The sequence below is a fragment of the Calonectris borealis genome, chromosome 8, assembly GCF_964195595.1.
Source record: "Calonectris borealis chromosome 8, bCalBor7.hap1.2, whole genome shotgun sequence".
NCBI classification, from domain to species: domain Eukaryota; kingdom Metazoa; phylum Chordata; class Aves; order Procellariiformes; family Procellariidae; genus Calonectris; species Calonectris borealis.
The window spans coordinates 7,636,362-7,652,074 of NC_134319.1; the positions used below are offsets into that span (position 1 = coordinate 7,636,362).

General features: G+C 36.6%; 1 protein-coding gene across 6 annotated transcripts in view; it reads right to left on the minus strand.

Moving 5' to 3' along the window:
• Positions 1 to 15,713, minus strand: part of OSBPL9 (oxysterol binding protein like 9) — a 64,627-nt gene that overhangs the window by 5,910 nt on the left and 43,004 nt on the right. For 4 of the 6 annotated variants that reach the window (XR_012674441.1, XM_075155777.1, XM_075155779.1 and 1 more), the window contains 9 exons: positions 14,356 to 14,385; positions 13,427 to 13,477; positions 9,042 to 9,080; positions 5,934 to 6,027; positions 5,275 to 5,376; positions 2,820 to 2,979; positions 2,019 to 2,131; positions 1,624 to 1,742; positions 108 to 193 (listed from right to left, as the gene is read on the minus strand). Coding sequence is in view for 5 of the 6 variants with exons in the window: in XM_075155777.1 (XP_075011878.1) it covers positions 108 to 193; positions 1,624 to 1,742; positions 2,019 to 2,131; positions 2,820 to 2,979; positions 5,275 to 5,376; positions 5,934 to 6,027; positions 9,042 to 9,080; positions 13,427 to 13,477; positions 14,356 to 14,385 (794 nt within the window). In the remaining variant the exon portion in view is untranslated. The remainder of the gene's footprint in view (positions 1 to 107; positions 194 to 1,623; positions 1,743 to 2,018; positions 2,132 to 2,819; positions 2,980 to 5,274; positions 5,377 to 5,933; positions 6,028 to 9,041; positions 9,081 to 13,426; positions 13,478 to 14,355; positions 14,386 to 15,713) is intronic. The other 2 variants (XM_075155778.1, XM_075155780.1) reach the window with 1 other exon arrangement.

Genomic DNA, 15,713 nt, shown 5'->3' on the forward strand with positions numbered 1-15,713 from the left:
CAAAACCCAAGCAATATTCTTCAAAATTACCAACTTACTTTTGGCAGCCCACAAAGGCCATAAACAATATCAGAACCAGTTAATGCTCTACTTTAAAAATCAAATACCTGACAAACAAGTCCGGATGTGCAAAAAAGTCAGCATACATTTCCAACAGTGATCTTCTTTCCAGGATAAAAGTTGGAAGAACCACCTGGGTGAAGAAAAACAACTCTTATAGATCAAGATACTTCAACATCCCGCACAAAAGCATTCTCTGTACTAACTGAATAGCATACAAAGCACCCAAGGCTTCATGTGCCTGTAAGCTGATTGTGTTCTTTAACTTACCAATGAGTTCTGACATATGCAGGTCAGTTGGCATCTTCTATAAAATCAAAGATTTGAGAGGAACTGTCTCTTGTCTTACATATATTCTAGTCCCACTTAGAGCGTATCCAACTACACGACTGAGCTTATCAAAAGCTGTTCTTAATTACAGTAACACTGATTTTTAATTTCATCTATATGTACACTGTCAATTCTCAGTTATAGTCAAAATCTCATTCCATGTAGTCACATCCTCTTATGTGCCTCTTTATCGAGATGAAGGTTAGTCTCTTCCCTACTACTTTTCTTCCCCAACAGCATTTGCAGGTTCCATTCTTGTGGATCTGACGTCTGCTTCCGTGGTATAGACCACTGTTAAAAGCAGTGTTGATCGCTGTTGTTGACTTTGAAGTGATGCAGACAAGATGCATGCTCATGCTGCTTCTTGACAGCTTAACTTGAGATCAGTAATTTTCAACTATTCCACGAGTTCCCAAAACAGACACGTTTTGGATTAATTCCTATTTAGAACTGCCAGAAACCTTCCGTAGTTTGCTTGAGAGCTGCTGGCCATTTCTCCAGAAAAGTTTTAAGTTTATCTTTTTTATTGTCTATTGTGAGTTCCAGACTGGACAGTTAAAGTCATCCACTTAAGGAAACTAATGATAGGATTGATCTCTCCTACTCTTTTTCAATCTAGAATTACTTATTTAAATTTAACCAAGCTTCCTAGAAAGATCAACACCTTCAGAATGTTGTTCTTTCAACCCTAAGACAGACACCAACATGAATCACATTCACCAACCCAACTCTTTACTTGCCAGACCTATATGTAGCATTTTAAAAAACACAAGCAACTTATTCAACAAGATCCCAATGAAGCAAAGCATTTCATTGTATGCTTAGTTCCCCTTTTTATTTATGTCTTATTGAATGTCACCATACACTGGGATCTTGTAGATCTTTGTTCTAGGAAGCTAAAGACAGGAGAAACATTACTACTGCATACAGCATTCCTCTTATCCCAGCTTTACAGGCACTCCAAGGATCAGGTTCAAAGAGAACAAACAGCTACTTTCCATAGCAAACTATTTTCCCAAACAGATTTTAGCAGTTCGATATATTTATTCTGCATTCATTTCCCGCCCCCCAGTACCAACTCCAATTAAAAAAAAAAACATGCTAAAGAGATTACAGCTTAACTAGTTCTTAGAACAAACATACAGTTAAATTATTACTTTAACACTGAACTGATTTACACAGAATTCAGGGTTTACTCTCCCTCCCTTCCCCAAGAACAATCAGCATGTTTACCTTTGTTAGATCCATTCCTAATCTAACTTGTGACAACAGATGCATAATAACACTCTTATGTTCTTCCACTGATTCTCCTTCTCCATCATCATCTCGATCATCAGGAGGATCGAAGAGATCTAGAAAAACCAAATTGCTTTTGTTTTTCTCTAAACCTTCAAAGACAGATTGTATTTAATTAGCATACATCTTAGCTGTCAAAAAGGTCTTATTTATAAAACTAAGGTTTTTAAATCCTACAATTCAACAATCTTCCATTAGTAAAGAAACAGTAGATAAACCATTTTCCATAAATACCTTGTCATATATATATATGATCATACATACATTGACACAGCTTACACACAGATTAACAATCAAGAGCTCCTCACTGAAAGCTCACGCAGTCCACTTACCAGCATCATTTGTCCCATTAGACATGGAAGAATTGAGGGACTCTGTCGTATCTGGACGTTTCAGACTACTTCCTGTGCTGCTCCGAGTCAGGACTGCAGCAGACCCTGAAGAACTAAAGAAGAGTAATAAATTCTCACAATTCACAATGAACTAATTCAGACCAAATTATTATAATTTGATATACATAGACATGGAGTTTACTGATAGACATTAATATGTGTGCTGTATGCTAATTCACAGAAAACTTAAAATGGACTGTGGCTGAACGAGTGGGAAAGTCTACGATAATAACACCTGAAGGCATAAAACAGCTGACTAATTCCTCTTTGAAATGAGTAGCATCTCTTGAAATTAATTTTCCGATTCATAAAAAAGCAGAGTAAATAGAGATTTTGGGGAAAGGCAGTCAACTTCAAAAAATTTCTTTTAGTAAATGTGAGAGGGAATTGGCTATTTCCCAAAGGCTGCAACAAACACAGGTGAAATACACCACGGCCTCAGATTATATCTCTGAGCTGGTGGCTTCCCAAGTTTGGTTTATGTTAGAGTTTTGTCAACATATATACCTGACGGAATGGGAAGGAGCAGAGGAGGAAACCCCCTCACAGACGACTGTGCTGGGGAAGGGGGTAATCTTATTCTGTTACACAGAGTGGCTTTTTTGCCTCCCCCGCCTTTTTTTTTTAAAGCCAATGTCGCTTATTCGCTTATTTAGCTTAACTAACTTCTACAAGCAACAAGCCATGCCCTTGTTGATAAAAATGGCATTCAGCACACACTGCATACTTTCAGCTACTTACTCCATACATCGCTTTGGGGAAGAACTGCTCTGATAGAATTCATCAGCATCATAGAACTCATCCTCGCTGCTTGAGTAAGAAAAATCTGGGACTGTATTTGGAGACAGGTTGACATGGCTTGGAGAGGTGAGACTGCTGCTAGGTGCTGATGGCCCACTTCCTATGGAGTATTAAAAATTACAGACTTAATAAAAACAAACGAATTCTTTCAAAATCCACCAGTTCTAACTTATGAGTAGGATTGTTCAAATCAATAAAGACTAATGCGAACACAGAAGGTATGATATCTTACAAAATTAGAAGCAATAATTAGTCAGGTTCACACCGAGTCTCATTTAACAGGTAACAAAAGAGAGGTCACAAGGAAAATCAAGAACACAGAACAACAGTAAAGCATAAGGACATGTTTTCCCAAAGTTGTTGATTAAAGGCAAAACAACAATATTGAAAACTTGTATAGATTCATAGTATGCTTTATGTTGGAAGGGATCTCTGGAAGTCATCTGGTCTACTCCCTATTCAAGGCCCAAACAACTTCAAAATTAGACCAGTTTGTTCAAGATCACATCTAGTCAGGTTTTAAATATCTCTCAAGATGAAGATTCCATAATCTTTCTGGGGAATCTATTCCAAAGTTTGAACTACCTCATTATAAAACCAAAACATTTTCTAAGACCTACTTGGAATTTCCTTTCTTACAACTTGTATTGATTGCCCCATCCTTTTGCTGTGCATCTCCAAGAGGAGCCCTGTTCTATCTCCTTTATACCCTCCCAAAAGTTGGCAGAAGGCTGCAGTAACATCCCTCTTTAGCTCGATCTTCCTAAGGCTGAACAAATCCTGTTCTGTCAGCCTCCAAGTACACCATGGGCCTCAGCTTCCTAATATTGGTGGTCCATGTCTTTTGACTGTGGAATCCAAAACTATACGTAGTACTCAAGATGTGGTCTCACAGATCCCAAGTAGAGAGGAACAATCACTTCTCTTAATCTGCTCTTTACACTCTCACTAATCCAGCCCGGTATGCAGCAAAACCTTCATCACCACAAGGGCACGCTGCTGACTCATGTTCCACTGGTTGCTCACCAGGACCCCTGGCTCCTCTTCTGCCAAGCTGCAGTTGGCCCCATGCAATAGGGCAGGCTGAGGGCTATGCCCATCGTAGGTGGGAGGAGAACTTCGCATTTGCCTTCATCAAACTTCATGAGGTTTCTGTCAGTCCACTTCCCCAGCCAGTCACAGCCCCTCTGAATAGCAGCCCTGTCCTATCCATTGTTCTCCCCAATTTGGCAAAATCCGTGTCTAGGTTATCTGAAATGTTAAGCAGCATTGGACCCAGTATCAACCCCTGAGAAACACCAGTAGTCACTTGGTTGCCATTTGAACCTCATACAACTGATTGCAAGCCTCAGGCCTGGCAGTCCAGCCAATTTTCACTCAACTTGTATTCTACTTACCTAAACCATCTTTTTCCAATTTAGCTACAAATATATTTGTGACAAAATCCAATAAATACAGTTTTAAACTGGATTACATGAATCCTGTCTCACCACTAACTCGCTGTTTTTCAAGAGTCATAGCAATGAAGACAAACCAGGTTAACACTCACACAGACCTTTTGTGGAAGCCTAAGTCACAACAGAGGTTATTAAGCAAACTAAGGTATTTACTCAAACAACAATCACCAGAAACTAACTAGAAGATGAGATGCATAGAGTAAGACTAAACTAAAAAAAGGAACTTTCTGGCAGGAGAAAAAGCTAGCAGTGGTATCCTTCATCTTTCAGACTGGGGCAAATACCGTTTAACACACGTATTAGTGTTCTGGGAAGGAAGGGTAGTAATAAAGTAACAACAAATCACTTACACGCAAGCTTAGAAAAAAACTTGGGAGGGAACTGAGAGAGTTTTAGCATGATTGGACAATATAATCAATACAACTGATCAGGAAGTAAGTCAATGTAGACAGATAATAAATATGTTAAGTATGTAGCTATGGTTTAAAAAAAAAACTTAAAAATATTATAGGAATTGTAAACAGATAATTATAGCAACTTCATCTATACTATAGCAACTTTTGCTACAAAGCATCTATTGCAGTTTTAAAAAGCCCAATGAATGCTATTATTTAAGGGGAAGAAGAGGGAATCAATGAATTAAAAAACCCAAAGGCCACACATGATGTATTAACTGCAAAGTTCTTGTGCCGATTACTGCAAGATTGCAATGATGGAGACAAGAAAGCAAGCTGGTAATACTCCTATGTATTATGTATACATGGTGGGGAGAAAGAGCAGAATAATTGTTTTAACACAACACTGAAATATGTGTTGATTAAAAGCAAGATGTAGGCCAATACAATGTTGTCTTAATAGCTAATTACATTAGGTTACAGACAGTATATATTCAGGTTTTGTTTCTTGTACTTCAGTAAGACGGTTACACAGAACTGTACCTGTACTATTTGGTGTTGGAGTCTGATTTCCAAGCGATGCTACTACAGGTCCCACTGGCAAAGATGAGGGTCGCTGCTCTGACTTGCACAACTGAGCAGGTTCTAGGGGATATTTTTATATGTTAAACCCAAAATTCACATTTAAATATGAGAATTATACTCTCGCTGGGAAGGAGATTCCACATTATTTCACCTCACCTTCAAAAATGAAATCCTTTTCTATAAAAGCCATTCAGACAGAAAAACATGCTTCCGTCATTGTTACCTAGCTCTTTTGTATTATTAAGCAAAGATGGCATTTTAAAAAATTGCAGTTATGTAGCTAGAAAGCATTTATCTTTTCTGAAAATTATCGTTTCATTTATCTTAAGAAAGCATACTAGAAACGTAAGGTAGTAACTTAGAGCAAGTAAAATGTATCAGCTTATCCACAGAACTGGAGGCAGATTCACCTGATGGCTGAGGAAGCTCCATGCCTCCCGCTCCGTCCCCTTCCTTTGCACCTCTGTGGTGAGTGCGCACCACTAAGCGCAGAGTGCACCTGTATCGCTATGTGACACAGAAGCTATCCACCATTATGCAGCCCCTCCATCTAGACTGCAGTTGCATCCTGCTCTGCTCACGAATACTTCTACTGAGGTTCCTTCTGTACACCGTACCTGGAGGGATAACCGCTTGGGAAGGCATTGTGCTGATCACAGACTGTTCCAAAGGACTGGGCTGATATACTGCGTCAACGGGGTTTATAGTGCTCTGAGACAAAAGAAAGAAAAGCACATTTTCTCTCAATTAAAAAAAAAATAATAAATAAAGCATAGATAGCAAGAACATTATGAGCATAAGAAATGCCCAAATGCAAGATAGCAAATTCCTGAGCGAAAAAGTAAAACACAAATTGACAGTTGAGGACATGAGAAGTACTTTTGAAGTGGTATTTAATTCTTTACACAGACTTTACACTAAACTGAATTTGCTATAGATTTGAATTGTCCTATAAAGAATTCTTATTTCAGGTTCTAGCTTCTGGTATTCCTTCCAATGTCCATTAATAAATATTGCATGCAAAGAGTGGAAAGTTAGACGCAAATTATCTGGCAAAAAATTAGGATAGGTAATCTGTATTTTCAAAACCATTTTTTTTCACTTTTTCAAAAATTAATTTGTCCAGACCATAGTAAATCAACCCATAAATTAAAACAAGGATCATCAGCATGCTTACAGCCATGAAGTGGCTTTGTTGCCAAAACTCTTTCCAATGCAAGCTGACAGTTTTCAGCGCATCTCCAGTACATTTCAATCTACTTATGAACGTGGGCACTTTGAAAATGAAGCACCAATTCAACTCGACACTCAGAAAAGTCATTGACTTCAGTATATGTTCTTGGCTTTTATACAACAAGTCTTTTGGAAATCTAAATTGCAATGTCTTTTAATCCAAACTAGCATGATTTTGCCTTGCTTCGCTGGCCTGTAATTTTGTTATCATGTAAGCACTGTTTGTAATATATGTTTACATACAACAACCAGAACTTCTACGTTGTTCTGGGTTGTTAATTGGATAAAAAGCACATAAAACCCCTTTCCAAACATCTTGCAATTTAAAATCATTGATCTATGTCAGAACTGTGAATATCTTTGCCTCAATTTGCTAGGAAATCTTGCTACTGTGCTTAAGTTGATATCAAGCACAGAAAGGTCATACAATGCTGAGTTCTACTTTAAAAAAACCTCTGCTTTTAAAAAAGGTAGATGAGTTTTGCCTTTAAATTTAGTCAGTATGTTTATTCCTACCCTCTTTTTAGAACAATATTTAAAACAGAAGAGAGTCTCCAACTGTTCTTCCCTCCTTTTAGTCTATTAATTTCTATTTGCATGCAGACTGAGGGAAACAGGGTCATTTTAACCTTCCTCCCATTTTCCTACAAAAGGAAGACTTCTTTCTTGCCTCCTTTCCTGGTTAACTGTAATTCTGAACTTTATCCTACACTAGAAATCAGTGAAGCAGGGAAGATTTTAAAAATTTTTTTATAGCACAGGATTTATTTAATTGAAAACAAAACTATTATTCCCTGTTTATCTTTTAAAAATCTCGTTTAAAAAAAAAGGGCATAAAAATTGCTTTCTACATTTTCATTGGTGTAACTAACTAGTATACAAATAAATAATCCAGTACATATAACTGTTACTCCACTGTATTCCAGCATAAAATCAACGTCCCTTATGTAATTGCACAAGTAGTTGAAGTAATGTGTATGCAACACAGGTGGGTCCTTGTCCCACATATTTCATAGTTTAAAATCATGATCCCATTTTCAGAGTTAAGAAACTTAAAAATCAAGATGGTCCTATGATATACAGGATGCTATTGCTATCTCTATCTCCCCTAGTTTTTAGGGAAACTAATAATATATGAGATACAGAACACTGGTGTGATAAAGGGAAAAAAAAACAAAATTTGACTTTGTATGCAGGATTGTAACCTTATCCTTAAACAACTCTCCACACCGCAACATGAACTGGAGTTTCTTGTTCAATAGTTTGGGGTATGCCTTCGTGGTTTAGAAACAGATGAAGGCAGACCTGAAAGTTTCCTACTCTGAGTTTAACAGCGACTTTAAAACAACCATGCAGAAACAACAAGACCGTCACCCCACCATGGTATCAAACATTGATCATATTCTTGCCTACGTTTAAGGTGAAATCCTGACTCTTAGCCCAAGCTAATGTTGACCTCAATAGCATCAAAATTTCAGTCTTCACAATCACTAATGCATCAGTTAATATATTCTTAGAGAAATACTTTCTTTTCTCCCCAGCATAAGCTAGCCCACAGACAATTAGAATAGTGGCTAATCAAATTCAGACTATACTAAGTTGTAATATCTATATGGAATTTCTGAGTTGCAGATCTAATGTGCATACCACCTCTACCTGTAGTGGTGTCTAGCTTCATAACCTCTCTTTTCCAGGGCATGCAACAGAACCTATTCCATTACACTAAGACCTGAATTACGTGACTCTCCACAGGGTAATCGTTTATCTTATTTACAGTAAGCATGAAACCAAAATCTGTCTGTGCATCTTTACTCCAAAGTTCATACCAGAAAAATCATACTGCTAAAGCTGTATATAATGGAAAGACAAATAAAGCTTGGGAATTATTGTCAGCTGTAATGAAAACAAACTGATTTTTAGAGTTATATTTTACTGCAACCAATCTTCTATTAAAAGTATCTGAAATGTACTCAAGTGACAAAAAGAGAACGAAGAAAGAGAAGTCACATGTGACCGAAACCAAAGATGACAGAAGTTACATTAAAAATGCAGAAGTTATATTAAAGAAGAAACATTGCTTAAACAGACATAATACAACTTTGTGTCAAACGAGCAGCACTGTAGAAAAGACAAACTACTTGAAGCACACGGATAGCTGATCTATTTCATATATAAAGATACTTCAGATGGAACACAAAACTATTTCTATCCCAATAATTCCCTTTCATCTGTTCACATGGCAGATTTTTATCTGAGTGTTCAGTCATAACACTGCCATTTAAGACACTCAGTATAAAACCAATACTGTATTTTCTAAAGGCAAGGGTGTTAGCCAACCTCAGAAGCTAATGACTCAACAGTAATTTTAACAAGACACTTGAAGCAGTAAATTAGAGAAAGGAAGAAGTATGTTGCAAAATGAGTGGAAATTCAGGTCTCTGTTCACATGTTCTGCAGAAATAAAGGGAGATAAAGATTAGATTTAAACTTACTATAAGTCCATCTGCGTGCTTCTCCTCATTATTTTGGTCCTTAAGGAAAAAATGTTAAAAATATCAACATAACAGTCTTGTATGACTTATCAGCTCTGTGTTAAGTGAGAACAGCAAGTTTCTCTCAGGAATGTTTACATTTTCAGCCATAAAATGTTCCTCATCATGTGATACAGTAACTAAACTTAGAAGAAACAATTTTATACATAGTCACCGCACCTCTGAAGATCAGAGTTTTCCAAGGATCTGTCCACACAAGTTTGAACAATTTTTAAAATATCCTTTCTGCACCACAGAATACAATTACGCTTTACAACGTGGGTTCTTCCCAAATAGCTAAGAGCCCCCCAAAACGTGGTCTGCAGCACCAAGGAGTCCCTGAAAACCAAAAACCATGAAGTTCTCAGTTTCTGAAGAAGTGCGATTAGCATACAGGTCAAGTTTTCAAAAGCACTTTTTGCTTTTGAAAGGCAGAAGTGCCTTTATAAGTTAAATGCTTTTAACTTTTGCTTTTTGGTATCCACTAGATTTTAAAATGGTTTTAGATTATTTACAGTCTAGGATTTTGGAGTTTTTGCCTAGAAGCCTATGTGAAAGACCAGGCATGCATGGAATAAAACTGTCATCAGGGGAAATTACACTACCAACAGCCAAATTAATGCCAATCTACAGTTAGCATGGTTTTAACACTGTACCAGCAACAGTATAAATTTTACTGAACACTAAGCCAAATCCCTGCACTTCTGCTGCAATGTTCATATTACCAGTATATCAATCCATAACTTTGTTCAGTGTAAGCCATAAGACTTGTCCACAGAGTATTTCCCCAGATTTCCAGTTTTTAAAGTTAAGAGGAACAAGAAAAAAAAAAGTAAACAGTATTAAGAAAGTTGGCACATACTTATGTTTTGCTACTTTATACACTCTTCCTTAGCTTATATAGTTGGCAATAGGCTGCTCAAATTTCATGTCTGCTAGTTGACATTTCTTAAGCAAGGGCTTTCCATGACAAAAACAACACTAAGGGCAACAAGTTCCATTGGGTTGCAAACTTAGAAACAAAGAAGAAAGAATAACACTGGAGTCCAAATTTTTTTTTTTTTAACATACACAATTTCCATGTTATGCTATCATGCCTAAGACCTAAGAAATAAACCACAAAGATGCTGCATTTGTACTGAAGCTTGCTATCCTATCTCAGTAATGCCCAATCAGCAACGTGGCACGTTGATGAAGTAAGGAAGGCAGAAATGCCAGAAAACTAGGCAGGCAAGACTGACCAGAAATGATGGAGTGAAAAAGGGAAGGCAAAGATGCAAAACTAAGTATCTAAATTATAAAAGCTACTTCATAAAACATATAATATATATTTCTAAAACTGTAGTTTACCAACTCACTGACAGACCATTACATAAATTTTACAACACACACATCAGCAAAGCTGGACATCTTCAACTGTCATACATGCAAAGGGGACAACACAAGCCAAATGCCCCACCCACCCATCCCACTTAGTTTATTTTGATTGCTTTTTGATAAGCGATGTATGTATTATAACATATTCCTATTTAGCTGGTATTTACTTCATTATTTTGAAAATGCCTTGGGTCACCTCAAGTTCAAGTAGCATGATTACACACTTGATTTACCAGTAAGTTCAATGAAAATTTAACTGTCCGAGTCCTAAGGCAGGTTGTTTTAAGAGTCCACGGAACAGCTCAACTTAACACACAATTAAAAAAAAAAAACAAAAAAACAAAACAAAAAAAAAAAACCCAAACCACCAAAAAACCAGGTTTGCCTCAATGTACCAAAATCATCCAAATAAGTAATCGCTGTGTGTTTGAAACAGGGAGATGTTCTGAGTATATAGAGAAGTGATAACAATTTTCAAGCTATGCAAACAACCAGAAGGTAATTGTGAAGTCTGTCTCCTAATGAGAAAGGCACTGTAGAAGTAAAAATGGGGGGCAGTTAATATGATTTATTTTCAGCAGTGTAAGTCAGCAGCCATACTTGCCTTACAGCTTTGGGAAAAAAACTTGCAGAATCTTAAAAGGTTCTATACTGGAGAACGGAAAGCTATCAGTCAGACACAATACATTTTTACATATATAACGCTTCATACACATGCAACTTACAGAACTGTAAAAACAAACCAAAACCCCCTGTATTCTTAATTTCCTACAGTAGTAAGAAATCAGGATACCAACACAGTTTATGGAAAAGGGGGCAACGGGTGGGGGGGGTGCCATGTAGTCAACAAGTACAGTTGCCTAAGATAGAGAGAGAGGAAGAAGATGAAGAGATGAAGCAGAATAAAGGTTATTAAAATAGCAGAAGGATTTATAGAGGGTATTTTTCACTATATGTGGATCAACTTCTTCCAATTAGCTGTGCATACACCACTCATTTAAACCACCTTATCTTCAATAGCTCTACAAGAGCCTTAGATATGGTTAGGCAAAAAAAACCAAACAAAAAACCCCCACTCCCCAATGGATAAACCCATCTATTTACACTGGTTAGTATTTACCGGTACAGAAAAGAGGACTTCAAGGTCTGATTTAGTGTAACAGAAAGCAAGTCCTAGCATCTTTGGGGGACCCAAATTCCACCTATCTTTACGCTTATATGGTAGTTGGAGAAGTAAAGCTCTGAACCTGATCAAAAATGACTGCAACTGCCACTACAAGTTCAATTTTGTCCATTATCAGCAAACCACCTAACCAACTTCAAAATATGCTTAGCATCAGCGCAAGATAAGCAGTCATATTTGTCTATCCCCCAATAAACTTACCCATAGCAGAAACGGAATTTGATATTAAATAGAAACAAGAAAGCTAACTCAGCCACCTATTACCAGCTTTGATCAAGAACCTGAAAAGCAGATTATAGCTCTGCTCTTTCAGATTTGCTAATTGCATAGCAGAGCTTTTTAAAAAAGAGCAAAATTTCATGGGAATTAAACCTCTGTGAAAATAACAACTATTAAACACATTTATATAGTAATTAACAAAAAATGAGCAAGTCATTTGTTGCACACAGTTTCTCCAACAGCTACCTTAATACAGCAAGTCACATATAGCTGTGTAAGAAAACTAGCGTACTGCCATCTAACCTATCTACAATTGCCTCCATCAAATCCCCAAAGAATGACATATAGTCTACTGGTTTCACTCTACTAAAACAATTCTAAATATACCCAGTACTTAATAACTGCAAATTATTAAGTGCTGACAAGGCTTTTCTTGGTATCACTACAGTGGAGGATTCAAACAGTATCACTGTATGTTAAATAAAGACTTTTCTAGCTCTAGATTCATGTGGCACAAAACTATTTAAATATACCCTACTACTTGTGAAATATTTTTGGTTTTGTATAAACCTGTTAACTAACAAACCTTTTCTTCAGAATTTTTAAGCTACTGATATGAAATTTGAATTTCACAAAATATGCATTGATCCTTTTAGTGAATGACTTCTGATCCTGCAAGGTTCTAAATACTTCAACTTTCACTGGCCTCAAAATTCTGTACAATCTATCTGGCATCTAGAATGAAGACAAACAGCAGTATTGTATTTGAAAGCTACAGAAGAAAAAGTTGATCTAGACTACAGAAAAAATTGAAGAGCCTATGCCTATTACTGAATAAATTGGAATGTGTTCTGATTAAATTCAGCCTTAAATTCTGAAAATACCATAAATTAATTTATTTGCAAAACAGTCTTCCTTCACTTTGGTCGCAAGATATAGATCAGCAGCTCGTAATTATATATCCTGAATACAGTATGTGAAGGCCTGTAAGAGCACAACTTGACAAAAAAAAAAAATCCAATTCTCACTAAATTTGAAAAAGTAACAAAACATTTAAGTGAAAAGCATAAGTGCATTATCCGTATTGCATTCTCAAATAATACAACCCGTACTTCAAGAATTTCCAACATCATCATGAACTTCAGACCTATTAAAAACCCTGCCAAACCAGTTTAGATTATTAACATCACAATTTTCCCTTTTTCTATTTATTTTAGTCTCATTCTTAAATGAAACAAAAAGAAGAGTTTTTTGAAGTTTCTATTCTGTCACCCTTATGTTTGTTGAAGTTCTTATTTAGTCTAATAGGAAACTCTGCAAAAAAAAGTTTATCTCAAAAGAAAAGCTTTCCCATCAACACGACTGCTACCACAAACGTTAACAGGACTGTCTGCTATGGAACTCAGTATTTCAGAAACTTCATTAAAATAGCAGCATAAATTAACTTATACCAATTTTTTTTATATATATATCCTAGATCATATCGAAGGCACTTTTAGACTTCAACTGTTTTCACACAGATTAATGCTGTATAATTAAAATTCAGAATAGTTTATAGTGTACTTACTTTAGCAATTTGTAGTAACACAATGCAGTGCTTTATTGATTCTACCATGCTCTAGGAAAACAAAAATGACAGAAAAAAAAAAACTTGCATTACTATCCTATAATATTTTGTATTTACAGGTATTTTTATTAGTTACGCAGAATATTAACTGAAATACTGAGTGAGAACTAAATGGACACTCACTTCTGTAGAACCCCTTCTTTCCCTTCCCCTTTTTTTTTTTCCAGAGACAAAAGCATAGCAGTAGAAAGAAGTTTCCAAAACCCACACACAACACAAGTTGTCAGGGTGAAATGGAAGTCAGCTTCAAACTTTCAGAGCCCTGCAAGCAGGTAAGCTGTCAAGTGAAGAGAGGCTGAGAGAGCTGGGATTGTTTAATCTGGAGAAGAAAAGGCTCAGGGGGGCCTTATCAATGGGCATCAATATCTGATTGGGATGGCAGGGTGTAAAGAAGACGGAGCTAGACTCGTCTCAGTGGTGCCCAGTGACAGGACAACAGGCAATGGCCACAAATCAAACTACAGGAAATTCACCTTAAACATAAGAAAACACTTTTTTTACTCTAGGGATGACCAAACACTGGAACAGGTTGCCCAGAGAGGTTGTAGAGCCTCCATCCTCAGAGTTACTCAAAACTCAACCAGATTTGGTCCTGGGCAACCTGCTCTAGCTGACCATGCTCTGAGCATGGGGTTGGACCACAGACTTTCACGGGTCCCTTCCAACCTCAACTATTCTATGATTTTGTGATTCTAAGGTGCTAGACATAAATCTGAATACACCACCAGAACCAGGCTGCCTCTGGCATCGCACTGTTAGACCTAATATGGATTCCTGCTTTTCTGTAAAAAGCTTTAAAAACTTTCCCAAGAAAATAAGGTGAATTTCAGAATCTATATATAATAGATATAAAAATTAAAGAAACTTACACTGGTTGTTTCTTTGAGACTTTCAATTTTCTGTAAAAGAAAAATCAAAATAGTGTGGTTAAAGACAGAATTTCCAGCATCTAGTTTGACCTAAATACTGTATAAACACTGTATTTTAACATTAAATTGGGGGAGGGAAAAAAGCAACGAACATGTTAAAGACGATTTCCGTATATAGACACAATTTTCATTTTGTAATTGACAAGAAAGAAGTCAAACTGATAATTAAAGCTTAAAGAGACAAGGTTAGGAATTTCTGAGCAATGACATACATATTTACCCATCAAAATCTACACTTCAGTTTTGCATAACATCAACAAAAAGAAATGCAGTATGAAGATTCACTCTAAGTTCAATTTGTATCCTTATATAGTGTACTGAATGGTGGCACATTCCAACAATCAATATTACTTGAAATTACCATCATTCAAGTATAATAAACATATGCAGTTAAGCACAGTTTAAAAAAATCACAGAAAATAACAGTGCACACATGTTCTTGCTCTTTCTAAGCCTCCAGTAAAAGTGCATCTGGAAATCTGCCTACTTAATTTTATCTAGAAACACTGGTTCATAAAGATTTCCTGTGTGGAATTGCACTTCAGGCATGCAAAAGGCATCTGCATGCCATTTTACACATAAGCATGACCTATCTAAGCAGCATATGCATCCTGTTGATGTCCTTGGGTCTGTCCGCAGAAGGGAAAATTATTAGATTGGACTCAGCACTGAACCTCTACTAATTCAATTAGAGGACCTCTTTGTTTTGATTAATATGAGTGTCTCATGTGACTTGAGTCACAGTCTTTTTGATTCTTAAATAATCAAAGTGCGTAAAGGAACTTCCCTCCCCGCCCTCCCCCAGCATTGCAAGCCAAATTCTACACCATAAGAGAGCAACATGCATCTATAAATCTACAGGAATGAATAGTTTCAGCTCGTGGATTAAAAAAAAAAAAAAAAAAAAAAAAAAAAGCAGGGATGGCTTCCCAGCCAATACCTGGGGAAAATTTTTTCAGTTATACTCTGTTCTATATACTATTCATAAGGATGCTACACATTTTCTTCATGATTAATTGGCAAGAGGTGGCCAAATAGCACCCAGCCTCAACCTTTTCCACTGGAAAGACTGGACCATGCTGATCTAGGAAACAGCACATCAGGGATGTTATATCACAAAGTTATATTATATCTACTTCTGCTGCTAGCAGAGAAATATGCCAACACCTAAAAATTCTTTTGTTTTGTTTTTGTTTGTTTTTCATGTCGCTACTACACTTCCAGTCCAAACTTTATCTACACATATTGAAAAAAGCATTTTAAATATGATGATGGCAGTGAAGTTTTGAGTCTTTTAG